Below are 16,927 nucleotides of genomic sequence, written 5' to 3' on the forward strand. Positions count from 1 at the left end.
TGGAGATTATCCTGCCAGGAGTGTTTATTCCAGAAATGTTGAGAGCTGATGTATACCAGGCACCATGCTTGGAATCCAGAGGTGGTGAACAGGCAGATACCAGTCCTGTTCTCCTGGGGCGTATGTGCTGATGGGAGGAGGCAAAGGGCGGACAAGGCAAACGGTAAAACATGAGGCTTGTTAGCTGTGGGGAGGGTTAAAGAGGACAGTGAAGCAGCTGAGGTGGCCCGGCTTTGATGAGCTCCCGGAACGGGGACCTTGGCCCCCAGGACACATCTGCCAGCGGGGCCACCAGCCCTCCACCCTGGGTTCTGGGGCGCTATGTGCCATGTGATGCAGAGCACCTAGATTTGGAGTCCAGAGGACACTTAGCTGGTCTGACACCCACAGTCACCCCGTCTCTAAGACCAGGATCCGAGGGGGCCCCAGCCTTGGGCTCCCCTGGGCTGCGTCCCCGTGCTCTCCTAACCACCGGGCCCATGTCCCCACCCCGGGGCTGACGGGCTGCCAGGCCCCCGACCTCCCTTTCTGTTAAAGGAGGGCAGGGATGGCCTGCTCCTTCCCCAGGTATTCCAGGTGACTGGTGTTAACTGCTGGGATTTGGAGCCAGACTGCCTGGACTCGAATTCAGGTCCTGCCACTCCTGATCTGTGTGTGGCCTTGGGCTGGTCTCGCCTCTCTGTGCCTCGGTTTCCCCATTTATAGGACAATTCCTTTGAGTTGTTAGAAGGACTGAAAGTAAGGCAGTATGTGGCGCACCACGACTGGGTCCTGAATGCAGCTGTTTTTATTTAGTAGTAGTGTTATTGAGCTGGGCACACAGTAGGTGCCTGACAAATGCTAGGTGTCATTATTGCTGACTTCCGTGTCCCTTGCACAGCCCCAGAAGCCACATTCTCCAGGTAGAAAGGCCTTGGACGATTTGCAGGAGGTGATTAGAAAAAGCAGCGGGGCCTGAAGCTCCAGCTGGGAGGAGGGAGGCGGCGGCGGGGGAGGGGGCTCAGGACCAAGAGGGGGCGGGAAGGCCCAGGTGGGCTCCCAGTACTGGGCCCTGGGGCAGGGCGGGGGCCTCTGACGGACAGATCCATTTCCTGCAAGTTCACAGAGGAGGGCGGGGACCTGCAAACTCCAAATCATGAGATCAGAAAGGCATGGAACCTTAGTGTGGAGTAAGGTATGGAAACTTAGTGTATCTCAGGTGTATAGAATTTCCCACAGAGCCAGAAAAAGGTACATATTTCTTCTTGAGGCTGTCAGGGGAACTCCTGATGGCTTTCTACCAGGCAGTGGGTGGTGAATGGAAACAGAAGCCATTAGTTTTATTCACAAATTTTACTACGGTGAAAATAAAATATACATACATACATATATGCATTCATGTTCATTTAGGGACTTTCTTAGATACGCCCCCAGGCTTTGTTCCCTATCCCCACATATCTGAAAGTTCCTTGGTCCCAAATCCTACTCTGGGACCCCTGGAACCCAGCCTTCCGGGTGGGGTTGGGGCGGGCCTCCTGTGGGAGCACCTCCTGCACAGGGAAGTTTCGGGTGTTGGCTGTGAAGGTTGGAGAAGGTAGTGGCTGTGTCTGTCCACTGTGGTTTAGCCAGGTGGGTTTGACCTCGCACCGGTGCGACCCCGCAGCTGGGGGCTACGGTTCACTCCTCACTCCTGTTTCTTGCTGGTGGACGTGGCGCCCCGAGATCACACATGTTGGAGCCCCCAGCTCACAGGTTGGGCTGCCCCCATGGCACCCCGACGGCCTCTTGTTTGGCCCGAAAGACAGGCCAAACTGAGTCCCCGGGGAGGGTGGCCTTGCCCAGGTATGGACATGGGCGGTGACGGAGCAGCCCTGCTCCGCTGGGAGGCCCGCTGCAGCTCAGCCTCTCATGGGTCCAGAGAGGGGCGGCCCTGCCCACCCGGGCCTGCTGACCCGGCTTCCGTTGCCTGGCTGGCCTCCGGCTCTGCTGGCTCTGCGCTCCCAGGCCCCGAGGATGCAGCCAGGCCTCCTCCTTTCCTGCCTGCCCCAGGGAGGTCTCCAGATGCTCTGCCAAAAGCACCCTCCTCCTGGGGGCTCCCTGACTGGCAAAACAGCACGGCCGTTCCAGGCGGCCTCAGCTCAGCCTGGCTCTGCCAGGAGCACAGCCCTGGCTGTCATTTGAGACCTGCGGGTCCTCCTTCCCGTGCTGAGCCTTGGGACCGGGTGCACGGGCGCGTCTGGCCTGAGGTGAGGCCCCTGTGGCTTGGGAGGAGCTAGAAAGTTAACAGTGGAGACCACAGCTAGGAGATGGGGCGGGCTGGCTGTCCTGTCCCACGGAGCCGCCCCGCCCCTCCCCGCCTCAGAGCCCCCCAGTTGCCTGGACCCTGGGCTGCAGGGTCCAGCTCGGAAGCCCACTCTCCTGAGTCACTGTCTCCAGGCCCACATCCTCTCTGTCTCCACTTCGTACCTCGTCTTACCCTCTGGCAGGGCAGAAACAGGGCTTTGTGGGGGACCCCCGAGGGGTGCGGGGAGGGTGCTATGTGAACAGAGGGGCTGAGGCCCAGGCGGTTTTCCCTCTGTCCCTCCCCCTGGGGGGCCCATTTGCAGGCGCAGCCTCCTGCTCTGGCAGAACTTGATGTGTCTGATCCCCTCTGTGCTCGGGGGTGGGGGCCCAGCTAGCGGGGGGGGTAACACCCGCGGTCGCCATTGTCACCGGTGACCCAGCACAAGGGGGAGTCATGATGTGACCCCTGCCCGCTCCCCTGCACAGGCCGGCAGCCCAGCCTGGGAAGGGGCTCTGCCTTCACCCCCAGGCTTAGTCCTGGCCCAGCAGCAGGCCTGCCTGAGGTCTGCGGCTCCTGCCCCTCACCTGCTGACTAATGCGCATCTGGTGCCTGATCGGAAGAGCTGGCTGCTGAGCCACCCAGGGCTCAGGTTACAGAGGGTTGAGGCATCTCCTGAAAGGCAGCCGCAGTCCTGGCCCTTCACCGCCCATGCTGGCTTTCAGGCACCCCAGCCCCGAGCCCCCATCAGGTGAGTTCAGGCTGGGCGCCCCTGGACTTGGGTGCCGTGGTTTTCCGGCGTGGAGCGTGGCGGGGAGGTCACAGGGGCAGAGGGTGAGTGGGGTGGCATTAGCCCACCTCTTCCTGTGGCAGCAAGGTTAGGGGGTGGCCTGGCCCCTGGGGAGGGTGACAGGCGGGCTGGCAGGCTGTGTGGATGAGCTGGTGCAGGAGCAGGGGCAGACCTCGAATTCCAAACCCAGCTTCGCAGGGAGGTGGGGGCGGTTATTTGGTGGCTCTGTAAATGGACTTTCTGTTCAGGGGAGACAGCCCGGCTCAGCGAGCTGGAATCCAAATTTCTTGGTATTTAATTTAGCAGCAAGTCTGCCTCCGCCCAAGAAGTCCTTGCTTATGGTGCGCGCTTGTTCTGGGCAGGGATTGGCTCTCTGTTCTTCATGGGTGGCGTGGGTCTCCTGCCCTCCCCAACTGTGGCCGTGGTACCTGCCCCCTGGGACAGTCCCCGCCTGAGCTCTCAAGCCAGAGAGACTTTTGGTTCTAGTGGTGGGTGATTCTGTTTGGACCCAAAAGGTCTGAGAATGTTCAGCCCTGGTACCCCGGTGAGGCTTGGTGGGGCTGGGGGAGTGTTCTGAGCCGCCTTCCTGGTGTGTGCTTGGTGGGGTCCTGGATGCTCCGTCTCCTCCCCTGGCGGTCTCCTTCCCTCTCCCCTGCGGCAGCCCGGCTGGCACAAGCCCCTTCCTTTCTGGATGGACTTGGGATTGGAAGCCTTCCCAGGTCCATCCAGGCCCAGGTCCCTGTGGCAACAGTTAGGGGAATCCTCATCTCAGTCAGTGGAGGAGACTGAGGGCTTGGTAATAATACCAGCCTAACGGCTCCGGCAGGGCAGGGCTGGCTTCCGGGCACTCTCATCCCATGCCCCAGATTAGGAAACCAAGGTACAGGGAGCTCCAGCCGCTTGACTAAGGCCCTGCAGTTATTAACAGTCTGGATTTGAACCCTGGGGGAGCCTGGCTGCAGAGCTGCCTGACAGGCGGGCAGCCACGGTGGGGGTGGAGCTCTCTGCCAGCGCTGGCCACCCAGGGCCTGGGGACCAGGGCTGAGATGCATGGCGCTGGGTCCCTGCCCCGAAGCTTTGGCTGAGATTCAGAGGAGTGCAGGCCAGCACCTTCCTCCAGCCTCTTTCTTACAAAAGGCGCCATGGGATGATGAAATGGAAGAGAACTGCAGCTAGAAAGGAGGCACTCCGGTATCCCCCTCTTCCTCCAGCCCCCCAGCTGTCCTGGAGTTTGGAATAAGATGCTCTTTGTCAGGGGGGTGAGTGGGAACAGACTGGGAGCCCTGTTTCTCTCCCCTGATCACAGCTGCAGGGGGCCTGCTGTGGCCAGCCCAGCCCAGCCTGTCTGTCTCTTCCTTTCTCCTCTTTCCTTCTCCCCATCCCATCCTGCTTACAATACCAGCCTGAGTGCTGCTGGGAAAACCAATGGGAGGTTCTGGCTGGGCTGGAAGTTGGGGTCGGGGGGGCGGGAGAGGTGTGTCTTCTTGTCTGGGAAGGGGCTGAGTTACAACCTCCGACCTCCCCCTGACCTCCCCAGTCGTGGGCTTCTAGTTGGCCCTGGGAAGCGGGGGAGACCCTGAGCGGTCCTCCCGCCTGTCAGATTTGCTCCCTGGCCCTGAAGCCGGTCCCTGTGGGTCCCAGAGCACGTTGTCCTTGTGTGCAGTGGTGGCTTCTGTGGGCTGGCCCCGGGCTATTGATCTTTTCCTCTGGAGCTTGGAGTGGCATCTCCGCCTGCCTGACTGGCCTGAGCGAGGTGCTGAGATGGGCGGAGGCGGGGTTGCTTCTCTTCCCGGGGGCCTCCTCCAGCTGACCGCACTCGGTGCAGGTCGGAAGTAGACGAGTCTTACTCCCAGGGATTGGCTCAGCTTTTGATGGCTGTTACCCTGCACAGCCCAGGCCCTGTCCCTGCTCTCTGGACACCATGAGCAGGGCTCTCGGGACATGAGAGAGAGAGAGAGAGAGGCAGGTGGAGAAGCAGTTGGAAACACAACATCTTCACTCTTGTCAGCGCTGCCTCGGGGCCGGGCAGGGCGGCCAGGACAGTAGCGGCCACTGCTTAGCTTTCTGGGAGGTCAGCCCATCAGCACAGTGGCCCAGGGGACGGGGAGGCGAGCTCCTGCCTGGGGGTCCAAGGCGGAGGCAGCAGGAGTAGGAGCAGGAGCCAGGAGGGGCCAGGGGACCCTGGAAAACCATCTGCCCGCCCCACGACCCCTGTGGCCCTTCCTTCCAAGGAATGCTTGGGGCTGGTCCCAGAGAGCCAGGCTCCTGGCCACGTGGGGGATGCGGAAGCTGATGCCCGTGGGGCGAGACTCTGTGCCCTCGTCAGAGCCGCGCCCTCATTACCTCCTGGGTCTGACTTTTGCGGTCCAGGCTTGTGTTTCTAGAGTACAGCTCGGGTACCTCCAAATCTGAATGCAGCTTCCTGGGCCCAAACCTAGCCCTCTGGGACCAGGGTCTGTGAGGGAGGCATGGGGGCACCTCTGCAAAGAACGTTACTAACATGGCTTTGACCCCGTCCCCGAGCCTTCAAAGGCTTTTCCCTCCTCCCTCTGGGACTGTGGTCAGGACTCAGCTCCAAGGTCGTCACTGGGGAGACCTGTGGGCTCTGAGGTCACATCTGCGTCTTGGCCACACTGTGGGTAGAAGATGAGAAACCTCGGCGCCCTCTGAGAGTTTTGTCTGATTGCTCAGGAACCCGCTAGGTGACTCCCCCACCCCTGCCCCCGAAGTGGTGGGCTTGGTGCTGCATTTGTGACCGTGTCCGTCCACAGTCTTGCCAAGGAGACTATAGAGATGTGCCCCTAAGGAGGTCCTGTTGGGGGGGTGGGGGCCAGGCTGGCCCAGATCATTGCCCGGTGACCCCCCCATGTGCACCCCCCGCCCCCAGACCTCGGCTCTGCGGTGAGGGATCCTCCCAGCACTGCAGCTCCGCGGTGTAACTGCCGCTCGGTCAGTCAGGCTGTGGAGAAACTTTTCCAGGGAACCAGCTGTCCCATTTGGCCTCGATTCTTTGTTTTTGAACAGGAATGAAGGGAGAGAGTGAGTAAGAAAGTGTCGGGGGTGGGGTGAGTGAGGAGGGGAAGGTCAGAGAGAGGGGAGGAAAGATCTGGAAAGTCCAACCATGTGCTTGCAAAACAGGTGCCAGCTATGAGATAATCCGGAGGGTGGCGGCCCGCCCTGGGCCTTGCCTGTGAGCTGGGGGGGTGCTCTGCGAGGGAATCGCCCGGAGAGCTGGAAGCCAGGCCTGGGAGCCTGCCCTTGGCTGGCGTGCTGCCGCTTCAAGAGCTGAGCGAATTTGTTTCCATTTTAGGGACACTGCGGGGAGGCTGTCACTCCCTTCCTAGCCTTTATTAATATTTCATTAATCATGGGGACCGCTCACTGCGTACTTACGCGCTCCAGGGCCGGGCTGGAGGCAGTGTTACGTGCTGGGAGGGATGTGCCTGGAGAGCAGCCTTAGAAACCGTTACCGTTACTGTTGGTAGAGAAGGCACCAAGGCACAGAGAGGCGTCTCTTGCCCCTGGTCACACTGCTGGAAGGGGCCAATCCAGCTTTGAATTCGGACACAGGGCTGTGTGACTGCAGAGCCGCGGCTGGTTTGTGACAAGGCGCGTGGTTTCTGGGCCACTGTGGTCGGCCAGCCCGGCTGGGGTGCCTTCCTCGTACAGGCAGCCTCAGGACAGCATCCCCATGGGTGAAACGGGGCCAGGAGAGGCGGGGGCTCAGCCAGCGTCGCACTCCAGGTGGGCAGCCACCCTGGGGATGTTGCCACATCCCCCCTTCTGGATCTCTGGAACCCACAGGTGTGAGTCTAGGGCTGTTGGCTGCAGGCCGGAGAGGGCCCTGCAGCCACAGACCCTGGGAGCCCGGCCTGTGAAGCCTGGAGGCTTCCGGAGGCCTCTGGCCTGGTTTCCTGTGCAGCTGGGTCCTCCGGCACCCTCAGTCCCCAGTCGGCGTGACCTCCCACAGCTGGGTCCATCTTCCCAAGCCCGGGTCACGTGGTGCAGGGCAGCACTGCTCTGGGGGAGGGCAGGTCGCCAGGAACAGCCAGGGTGGGGGCGAGGTCACACTTCCCAGGAGCAGAGGGAGAGCCCCCGCGGGGCAGAGCGTGCACTTTACATGCTGGACTTCCCTGCGTGGTCAGGCATCCTCCCCCAGCTCTGCTCAGGGTCCATCAGTTACTCCCAGGTCTACCCGCCCGCCCGTCCACCAGTCTATTCCCCGACCCCCACCCATCCAGCACGGAGCTCAGGGTGCACAGCCATCTGGGTAGCTTGGAGCCTGAATTTGCAGGGTTAGCGCAGCTCTGCCAGACCCTGGCCATCTGACCGGGACAGACCCGGCCTCCTGCCCGGGTCCTAATTTGAAGGAGGAGGAGTGACAGGAGGGGAGGTGTTCCCTCTGAGAAGTTAGGGTCTGTGTTCACCCAGGTGGGCGTGGCCCGGAACAGTGATTCCGGATGAGCCAGGGCTCTGCTGGGGAGGGCGGAGTGGGGCGGGGAGAGAGGAGGCTTGGATTCACCTCCTCCTCCTCCAGACGGCTCCTCCCTGAGCTGCTCTGGGCTGGGTGCCTCCCACACCTCTCCGCCCAGCCCAGCTCAGCCATTTCCTCCTGAGTCCACACCCCAGGCCTCCTGCTCAGGAAACAGCACTGTATTCACCCAAGTTGTCTGGGCCTGAGAACTCTGAAATCGTCTGCCACACACTGCTGTCTCCAAGAGATCCAAGTCCCCAGGCTCCTTGTCTCCCTGCACCAGCCCCAGGTCTTGCCTGGGCAGACCGCCCACCTCAAGCTGCCCACTACAGTCTGCCCTTCACCATGGCCCACAAGCCCTCCCCCCATCTTCCCTAGGAGCACCTGCCGTGTGTGTGAAGGGTGCCCCCTGGAGGTGTGCAGTGGCTGGACATGGTGAATCTGGCAATCTCAGTGATTTTCTGAATGGAGAATCAATCACGCCCCAGTTTAACCCTGCCAGTGGTGTCTCCTGCATGTCCCCACTTCCTGCTCATGGGTATCACAGCCCCCTGGCCTGGCTGCTCCTGGGGACACAGAGGTTCGTCCCCACCAAGGGCCATTGCCCAGCCTGTTCCTTCCTGGGACATCATTCCCTGGATCTTTTCCTGGCTGCCTCATGTGGGTCCCTGCTTATGTGCTTATATGGATTCCCAAGACTTATCCCTGATCTGTTCACACGAGGACAGGGGACACTGGCTGTGTCCCCAGGGCCTAGCATGTCGGAGGAGCCCAGTCCACGCCTGTCCGTGCACTGACTGAGCACTGGAGGAGCACAGAAGTGCGGGCTCCGACCAGCCGGAACCATCAGGGAGGACTTCCTGGAAGAAGTGGCAACTGGTGGGCCTTGGAAAGTGGGAGGTTTATCTGGCGCCCAATTAGGGCAGAGGGCAAAGGGGTATTGTCGCAAATCAGCAGGCAGCCATGAGCAGCAGAGGCTGCTGGTAAGTGGATTGCCAGTGGCTGGCGCAAGTTGGATCAGAGAGACAAGGGCCTGTGCCCAAGTCCCCAGCGAGACTGAGCTCCCGGCCGAGCAAAGGCCGGAGGTGGTAACGACACCCCTGGGTGCAGCTCAGTGTAGGGTGGGCCTGTCTGCCTGTCGCTGGGACCCGATCAGGTGCTGGGCAGCCTGAAGACCACCAGCCAGCTGAGATGCCCGCGAGTGACGAGTGGAAGGGGACGGGTGGGACGGAAAGGAAGGGACAGGAGACACCCCGGCCTGAAGCTCTGGGAGGCCGAGTGGGAGGAGAACTGTGGAAAGCGAGAGAGTAGGAATTCCAGAATCCCCCGGAGGGAGAGATGGCCGGGGCAGATTTCTTACTCGTGGTGGGAGTTGCCCTCTCTCCCCTCTCCAAGCCCGGCCTGGCTCTTGCTCTTGGCCAAGCTTGGTGGATGCGTTTCAGGTGCGGGGCTGGCCGCTATCCCTTGGTCATGGCTGCCTGAAGCACTGTGTTGAGAAGGATTCCGAGGCCGAGAGGAAAAACTTCTGCTCTGGTTTGGTAACGTCTGCCTTGGGTGAGGAAAAGACCATGGGCACCCAGAGCCATCCCATTTGCTGGGAACAGGACACCAGACGGGTAGGGGGCAGGGAGAGGGGACCCTGGACAGCACCCCAGGGCCTTGTCACCCCTGGCCCTGCCTCGGGTGCTGTTTGGAGCTCTGCGGGTCATGGCAGAGCGTCCTGCTCAGCTCGGGCTTGTTTAATCAGTACCCCTTCCCCCAGGCTCATTTGGCTCTTTGGTTTGATCCATCCCCACAGCTGTCATGTGTCCAGCCTTTGCAGCGTGCCAGCCCCTGGGCTCGGTGCTCTCTGTGCATCTCCTGGAGCCCTCATAGCAACTCAGGAAAGGCACAGAGAGTTTGAGTCGCTGGCCCATTGTCACACAGAAGGCATTGGGATGCAAGGGGGACCTCTGGCCTCAGGGCCTTTGCGGGGCCGCAAGGGGGCGCTGGCTAGGAAGCAAGATGTGAGGACTGGACCCACCTCTGAGCGCGGGCATGGTGGCCCAGTAGGGTGACCGAGCTGATACACTGATACAGGTCGGCCCGCTGACAAACAGGAGTGTGGGCTCTGAGCTACGTGCACCCGCTTGCAAAGTCGGTGACCTTGGGTGCCTTCCAGAACCTTTCAGCTTGCTTATCTAGGAAAAGGGGAACTAACGGTCTCTGTCCCCAGGGCGGGTGGGGGATAGCCCACACAAGGTTTAGGGAAGGCTGTGCCCCCAAAGTGACCTTTTGAAGTAGCCTGGTGTTGCTGTGTCCTCATCCTCAAGTTGCAGCCCAGAGAGGTCAGGGCACTGACCCTTGGTCACACAGCCAGAGTCCAGGGCTACAGATCGCAGTGCTGGGAGGGAGGATGCGGGAAGCCTGGGAGCGTGAGCGTGGGGTGGGGTGTCAGTGAAGGGACGGAGTGCTTCCCAGCTGGTGGAGGTCAGCGGTTCACGAGCATTTATTAAGTGCCTACTTTGGCCGGCGCCTGGTAGACTCAAGGAAGCAGAGGGGGGCCGGCTGGAGCCCAGCCTGAGTTCCGATGCTGCTTCTCCACTTCCTCTTCCAGGCAGGTTGTTTCCTCTGCGTTCATCTCATTTATCAACTGGGGACAGACATTGGGGATTTGATGGGATAACGTAAGAGATGGATATGGCACAGCCCTGGGTATACAGTCAGTGTATAATAAGTGCTAAGTGCTGCTGCTGTGGACAGCACCCACCACGCTTCACGGGGGCGGCCAGGCGGGGAGTGGCAGCATCTCAGCAGGCCAGCCCACTCCATGCGCGGAGGCTGCGCGTGTGGGTTGGTGGCTCTTAGCCGTGTCCACCCCGGGCGCTGTGTGCGGAGCAGAGGCTTGCCGTCCCTGTCGCTGCCCCTGGCACTCACAGGCCCCCTGCCCTGGCCGCCCATGGCACCAGCACAGGCTGCATGATGTGGGAGCTGCCAGACTCCTGGCTGCAGTTGCTCGGTTGGTGGAGGGGCTGTGGGATGACTGCATCGTGGGAGTGGGGGGCAGAGAATCAGAGGGGACCTCAGAAAAGACCGCAGCATCTTGACATGGACCAGCTTCTCCAAGTGCTGGGCAGCCAGGTGACGTCTGTCCTCTTGGAGGGTCCAGGGAAGCTGTGTTTTAGTTTTCTGTGATCAGGAAGGGGAGGCCCTTTAAGGGACAGTCTCCTGCCTGGAGGAGGAAGAGTCTGAGGATGCCCGGTGTGGAACAGGAGCCAGGAGCCAGGGATGAAGGACTGGAGATGGGAGCTGGCGAGGGATGGAGCTGGTGGGGGTTGGAGCTGGTGAAGGAGGTGTCGGCCGAGTTTGGTTTTCCAGTCGGCATTCTAAGCAGTCAGGGCCGCAGAGACACAGAGACCCTGAGAGCTCGATGGAACTCAGGTCCAGAGTCGGGAGGGGCGTGCAATGTGCCACACAGCAGGCGGGGGCGGACCGTGGGGTGTGAGGCTTCTGGTAACCACTCTGTGCTGCCATTTTGGGGTTCTCCTCTGGAGTTGCGGGTGGTCTTGGTGTCCCGGCCTCCAGTGGAACCAGGACCACTCACCTGTGAGCTGAGCTTCACCCTGAGACACGAGTTCCGTTCCCCTATTCTGCAGAGGGGAGAGACCGAAGCTCTGACATCACGGTGCTGCCCAGAGCCACCTCGGCGCCTGACTATCCCCGCGCAGCGCGAGTGGAGGGTGTGAGCGTGCTGGTCAGCAGCCCGCCCTCCTTCCCACTGTGGCTCGCAGCTTGTGTGTACCTTGTGGGGACCTGGCCCAACAGGGGTTGTCCCAGGCCAGCCTTGAGCTGTGAGGGTCACCGGGACAGTGGACGAGAGTGCCCCTGGCCTGCTTTCTCTCCTGCTGCAGGACTGTGACCACCTCCCCAACGCACTCACTGTTGTCACCTCCTTTCCTGCCACATCCTGGGAATGGGCCTGAGAGCGGGCGCTTCTGGGTTCTGTCGGTGTCCCACACTCTATTCTGCACGGAACAGCAGACCCCGGGAGCCTGCTCTGGTGGGACTGGCTGTGGGGTGCACTGCCCTGGGCTTTATCACCTGGGAGGGAGGTGTGCAATCCCAACAGCCTCATTTTGTGGCTGGAGGAAGAGGGACAGGGTTTTTTTTGGAGACAGGAGCTGGCGCAGGTAAGAGTCTGCCCTCCGGGCCTCGGCCTCACCGGCCACTCCATCCTCATCTTCCTCTCCGAGCCTCGGCTGGTCAGTAGGGGGCAGTGGAGGCCTCATCCTCTAAGAGGACTGGACACAGCAGCGTTTTTTACAAATCTGTCGCTGGAAAGTCTCTCCCATCACATCCCCAGTGGCTTCGCTCCCTGCTAACTTTTGTCCCAGAGTTGTCATGCTGGGAGTGGGGTCCGGGCGGGGGGTGGAGTGCCCCCTCCAGGCTACGGGTAAAGCAGAGCTGTGTTGACACAAACTCTGGCTGAACCCACACCCTGCCCGCAGCCCACCAGGAAGTGACCTCATGGCAGGACCCGGGTAGCACCCGCCACACGTCCCACTGGTGGGTCTAGGACCCCGCTCTGCGCAGGGAGAAGGGTCCTGGCTTCCCACCCAGGGAAGCCCAGCCCAGTGCCCAGCTGACGGCTCCTCGGAACGTTCCACCCGCTTGGCTAGGTGATGCCAGGGGGCACGTGTCAGGACTGAGGAAAAGCCAGAAGCATCTGTCTTACTGATTGAAAAAGCAATTTTATTGTGATTTATGAAAGTATGCCTACTCATGACCAAAAAATTTACTTAGGAAACTATAAGGAAAGCGATCCTACGGAGATAAGCACTGTTCACATTTTGGTGTTTTCTTCCAGTCTGTTTCTCCTATGCATGCACTTAACGGGAATGATTTTATGTTTTAAACAAAAATGGGGTCTGATGCTTTGCTCTGCCACTGACAGGAGGGCCCCTCTCACTGGGGTCTTCCTCACTCTCAGCCTGAGCCTTGCTTCATGAAGGGATTGGGCTAAATGGCCCTCGGAGGGTACAGGCAGTTAAAGAACCATCTCGTGGCCGGTGGGACATGGAAACAGCTGGCGAGCTTCAGCCGAGGGTAGACCCGAGCCTGGGGCGGTGGGCAGGGAGCGCGCCCCTTGGATGCTTGCTGTTTCTCCCATGGGGTCATCTGTGAGGCTATGTGAGCAAGAATGTGGCCGTGGTGCTTGGCCTCTGACCTTAGGCTGTGGGCCTTCCTGGCACATACCTTGTCCAAGGTACTTAGTTCCCTCTGTAAAATGGGCTGACGGAGAGGTATGTTCAAGAGACAGCTCACACAGGCAAAGGGCTGAGGGCAGGTCTGGCTTCACCACTGCCATCGTGCATAAATGGTCCTTTCAGCATCCCGGTTGCCCTCCTCTGTTGTCAGACTCTCATTCACTTGTTCATTCATTCGTTCGCCTGTCATGGCCTCCTCTGGCCCAGGCTTGGGGCTGAGAGCGCCGCCCTGCTCCCTGGCTCCAGGGTTTCTGAGTAGAAAGGGAGGATTTGGAGACTGGCCCACCAGACCGCCCCACTGCCCCCTCCTCAGGGGGGGACGCTGGAAGGCCAGCCGGGCAGAGGGCTGGCTCTGGAGGGAGCCCCCTCCCACGCTTCATGCTGTGTGACCTGGGGTAAGGTGCTTAGCCCTTCTGTGCCTGTTTCTGAGTCTCTTAAAGGAGGAGAGCCACGGGGAGGTTGGAATGGGGTTGGCGCAAGGCCCTGGGAACAGTGCCTGCGCTTTCTGAGCCCTCATTCAGTGCGAGCTTTGGTTCTAGTTGCCGTTCTGAGGGCATTCTTGGATCTCAGGACACTGACGACCGTAGATGGAATGCTGCTTCTGGACGCCATCAAGAGGGGACTCAGCAGCTGCAGGAAGAGTCACTGACTTAGAAGCCACTGCCCAGAGCGCAGTCCCTGTTCTCAAGAGGGAGGCCGGCTCCCCTGGCGTCAGTCCCCTCTCCCAGAAGCATCTGGCCTCCTTGGCTTGAGAAGGGGGCAGTAGGGGCTGGTGGGGGTGTGTCTGGATGGCCCTTTGCAGGAGCTTGGCGATCTCCTGCTCTGAGGCCCGGGGCCTTTCCTCCCTCGCCGCGCTGGCCTGCTGTGCTCTCGGCCGCCGTAACAGGATGCTTTGGCTTCAGGTAACAGAAACCCCAACTCAAAATGGCCTGAGCACCAAGGAGAATTTACTGTTGCACAAAGTGAGAAGTCCGGAGCCTGGACAGCTCAAGGATGCTGTGGAGGATCCTGCGTTCGGTCATCCTCGGGGGTGGCCTTGCTCCTGGTGGTGCCCGCGGTCACAGGTGGTGTAGCATTCACTGACACAGCCGCATTCGGAGGAAGGAGAGCCTCTTAGCCTGGAAACCTTTTCCTCCAAGCCGCTTGGTGCCCTCTCTCTGGTCACCCTGGCCATAGTCTGAGCCCTAACCTGATGGCTCCTACCCCGAAGCACAAGGTGTTACCGAGCAGTGCAGGGAGGAGCGTGAACACTTGAACCAATCCGGATCAGCTGGGAGTGATGGGGCCGGAGGAGGGAGGGACCGCGTGTCTGCTAGGGCTCCCTCCTTCCATAGAGGGAGCAGGGACGAGGCCCCTAGGCTCAGCCAGTCCTTACCGACAAGGTGTGTGGGAGCCGCTGCACGCACGTCGATGAGCCAGGCCCCATCTGCTGAAACTGGGGCCGGGCCGGCCCATCCACGCTGGAAGCAGCAGCTGCGGCCCACGTCGCCGACCGCTGGCTTTCCGGGGGGCGGGGAGAGGGTTGGCTCAGGCTGGAGCCTGACCTCTGAGCGGAATCCAGCTGTCCCAGGGATGGCTGTAGATAATGAAATGCTGGGACAAATCTGCAGAGGAAGTTGGGGGGGCCGCCCCTCTGCACCCCCTTCCCTGTGGGTTGGCCGGGAGGGCACCCCACTCTTTCCTGGCCCCCACCCTGCCCCGGCCCTCCGTGTGCCTGTCCATTTCCTCCCCTGGCCCCTCCTCCTGTCTCCGCACCAGCACGAGCCGAATGGCACCAGTTAAGGCCTTCCGCCCCCTGCTCAGCGGCCGGGGGAGGGGGGTGCTTGTGTGGGGCCTCCCCCGCCCAGCGGGGTGGGGGTTCCCCAGCTCAGAGCCCATGTCTTCTGGGTTTAAAAACCAGAAAACCAGATTTGTGTGTGTGTGTGTTGGTGCGGAAGAAACACTACGCCGCCTCTGTTCTGTTTCTCACGTTCCCCACGTGTCGAGGGTCCCTTGGCTTGGTGTTTGTGGGCTGAGCTCCCTGTGCCCCAGGAGAGGCAGGTCCCTTCCCCCTCAATCGGGGCAGCTTTCTATGGAAGCTTCTACAACAGGGCCGTGCAGCGTGTTGGCGAGACCAGCTTGGGCTCTGGGCTCCAGCCCTGGTTAGCTGTGTGGCCTGGGCCACACTCACTACATCCTCCTGACAGGGCTGCTGGGAGCATCGCTGGAGTGGGGCACAGAAGAGGACAGGGAACGTGCGACCTGAAGGGAGCGGTGTGGCGGGCGGGGGTGGTGGGGCCCCATCGGGGAGACCCTCCACGGCTGCAGGCAGCCCCGGGCCGTCCTGGGTGGTGACTCCGGCAGCACCTGAAACATAGTCCCTTGCCATCAGACCCTGGGTCCGAAGCATCCTTGGATCCCTCCCGCCATGCCCCCTTCCCCCCAAGCAAAGTCTTGTTGAGGGGAGGGAGCGAAAGGCATGGTTTGATGCAGATGAGGAGGGATGGTTCACTCTCTCGCATCTGGACTCACGGCAGGCCTGGGGCCTCTGTCATGGCTAATTCAGGAGGGTGACCGGTCACTGAGAACCACGGCTGGGCTCCAGCTGTGGCCGCCGTCAGCAGAGGGACTTGACTGAATGGCAGCCGAGGACCTGGGATGCCCACCCTCCGCCGATGACTGTGACGGCAGTGTTGGTGTCCCCACCCAGTAACCAGGGCTTCCTGAGGAATCTGCAGGTCGCAGGGCCCTTTCCCTGGACTCAGTACCTCATTTAATCCTCCCAACAGCTCTGTGAAGCTGATCCTGGCATTATTCCCACTTCACAGGTGAGGCACCAGGGCACAGACAGACTGAACCACCTGCCCAAGGCCACACAGCTAGTGGGCACGGCAGAGGGAGCGCCTGGATTCAGGAAGCCCGACTCCAGAGCCCCTAAACCTCCTTAGACCTCTGGTTTAGCTCCTTCTTGTCTCAGAGGCCCAGAGAAGGCTGGCGACTTGGCCAGGGTCACACAGCAGGTTAGTGGCAGAGGTGGAATTAGGTCTCCCAGGCCCTGGTTTTGTGGCCTTTCCTCGAGTGGGTGCCTGTTCGGAGGTGGAGTGGCCACCCATCCATGGGGTGGGGCTGGGGGTGCCAGTGGTCCCTGGTCTGCAGAGCCCAATCCCCCACACGTTGTTCCAGAAAGACGTTGGCGCCGGATGGAGCAGCTGGGGCTGATGGCCAGCGGCCTCGCGCTGGGGCCATCTGCAGTTCTGTGGGTGTCTTTCCGTCTCACAGCTCTTCACCTCGGCTGGGGAGGTGGTGAGAGTGTCGTGTCTGTTCCGAAGGGCAGCGCGAATTTGCAAGCGGTGCTATGGGAGTCTGAACATGCCTACTTCTGAGCCCTGCCTTTGTGTGATCGGTGAGGCACGGACCTCTCGCGGCTTCTTTTCTTCCTCCCGCAGAATCCGTGCGCTGTCTCCCTCATGCAGGGCAAGGGCTGGAAATCGGTGCAGAAAAGTGCTTTACCAACAACGCATGTTCTCTTAGCCTTGACTGTGTGTTTTCATGCGTGAGGGCTCCAGGGAGGGTGGCCGGCCTCTGCTGTCCACGCTTGGCTCCACAGCTTGGTGGCGAAGTCGCCCTGGCCCGGCTGCCTTCCCACCCTGGCGGCCTCGCGGGGAGGATGCCTGCAGGAAGTTGACGGGCCTGAAAGAGTTAACGGTGGGTCCCCCGTTTCCCTGGCTCCTTCCCCAGCTTTCCCAGGGAATGGGCCTGACGGGGAGGCCTCCTCTTCAGAGGAAGGGGTGGGCGGGGAAGGCGAGGAGAGCTGGCTTTTCTGCACAGGCACCTCCAGTCACCCCGCATATTCAATTCCACCGACTTCTGCAGACCAGCTGTTCAGAGCAAACCCAGAAGGTGGAGGGAGGTTTTCCAAAAAGCAAGGAGGACAGAATGAATGTGGGATTCATTACTGGGACTTGGCAACGCCAAGAGCCTCACTTTCTCCCCTGAGATAGGATGGGGGCAGGGTCCTGCTGGAGCCGGAGGCCCTGGGTGGGAGCCACCGGCTGGGATGGGAGGCCAGAGCCCCTGCCCTTCCCCCACAGCTGAGCTCCCGGGGCCCCTGCTTCCCTTTGCCCGGGACTCGCCCTTCCCCCGAGAACCACAGGCTGGAATCACGTGCTGCTTTCCTC

At 61.0% G+C, this 16,927-nt stretch overlaps 1 protein-coding gene across 7 annotated transcripts in view; it reads left to right on the top strand.

The window, feature by feature from the left end:
* The window catches only part of SEPTIN9 (septin 9), a 151,394-nt gene that overhangs the window by 89,618 nt on the left and 44,849 nt on the right, over nt 1-16,927 (top strand). Inside the window, exon 1 of one of the 7 annotated variants that reach the window (XM_074343774.1) lies at nt 2,016-2,225. The exons of 5 other annotated variants lie outside the window; for them this stretch is intronic. Coding sequence is in view for 1 of the 2 variants with exons in the window: in XM_074343772.1 (XP_074199873.1) it covers nt 2,972-3,011 (40 nt within the window). In the remaining variant the exon portion in view is untranslated. Of the gene's footprint in view, nt 1-2,015; nt 2,226-2,812; nt 3,012-16,927 lie in introns of those variants that run through there. One more of the 7 variants, XM_074343772.1, reaches the window with a different exon arrangement.

This window comes from Camelus bactrianus, chromosome 16, assembly GCF_048773025.1.
Source record: "Camelus bactrianus isolate YW-2024 breed Bactrian camel chromosome 16, ASM4877302v1, whole genome shotgun sequence".
In the NCBI taxonomy this organism is placed as follows: Eukaryota; Metazoa; Chordata; class Mammalia; order Artiodactyla; family Camelidae; genus Camelus; species Camelus bactrianus.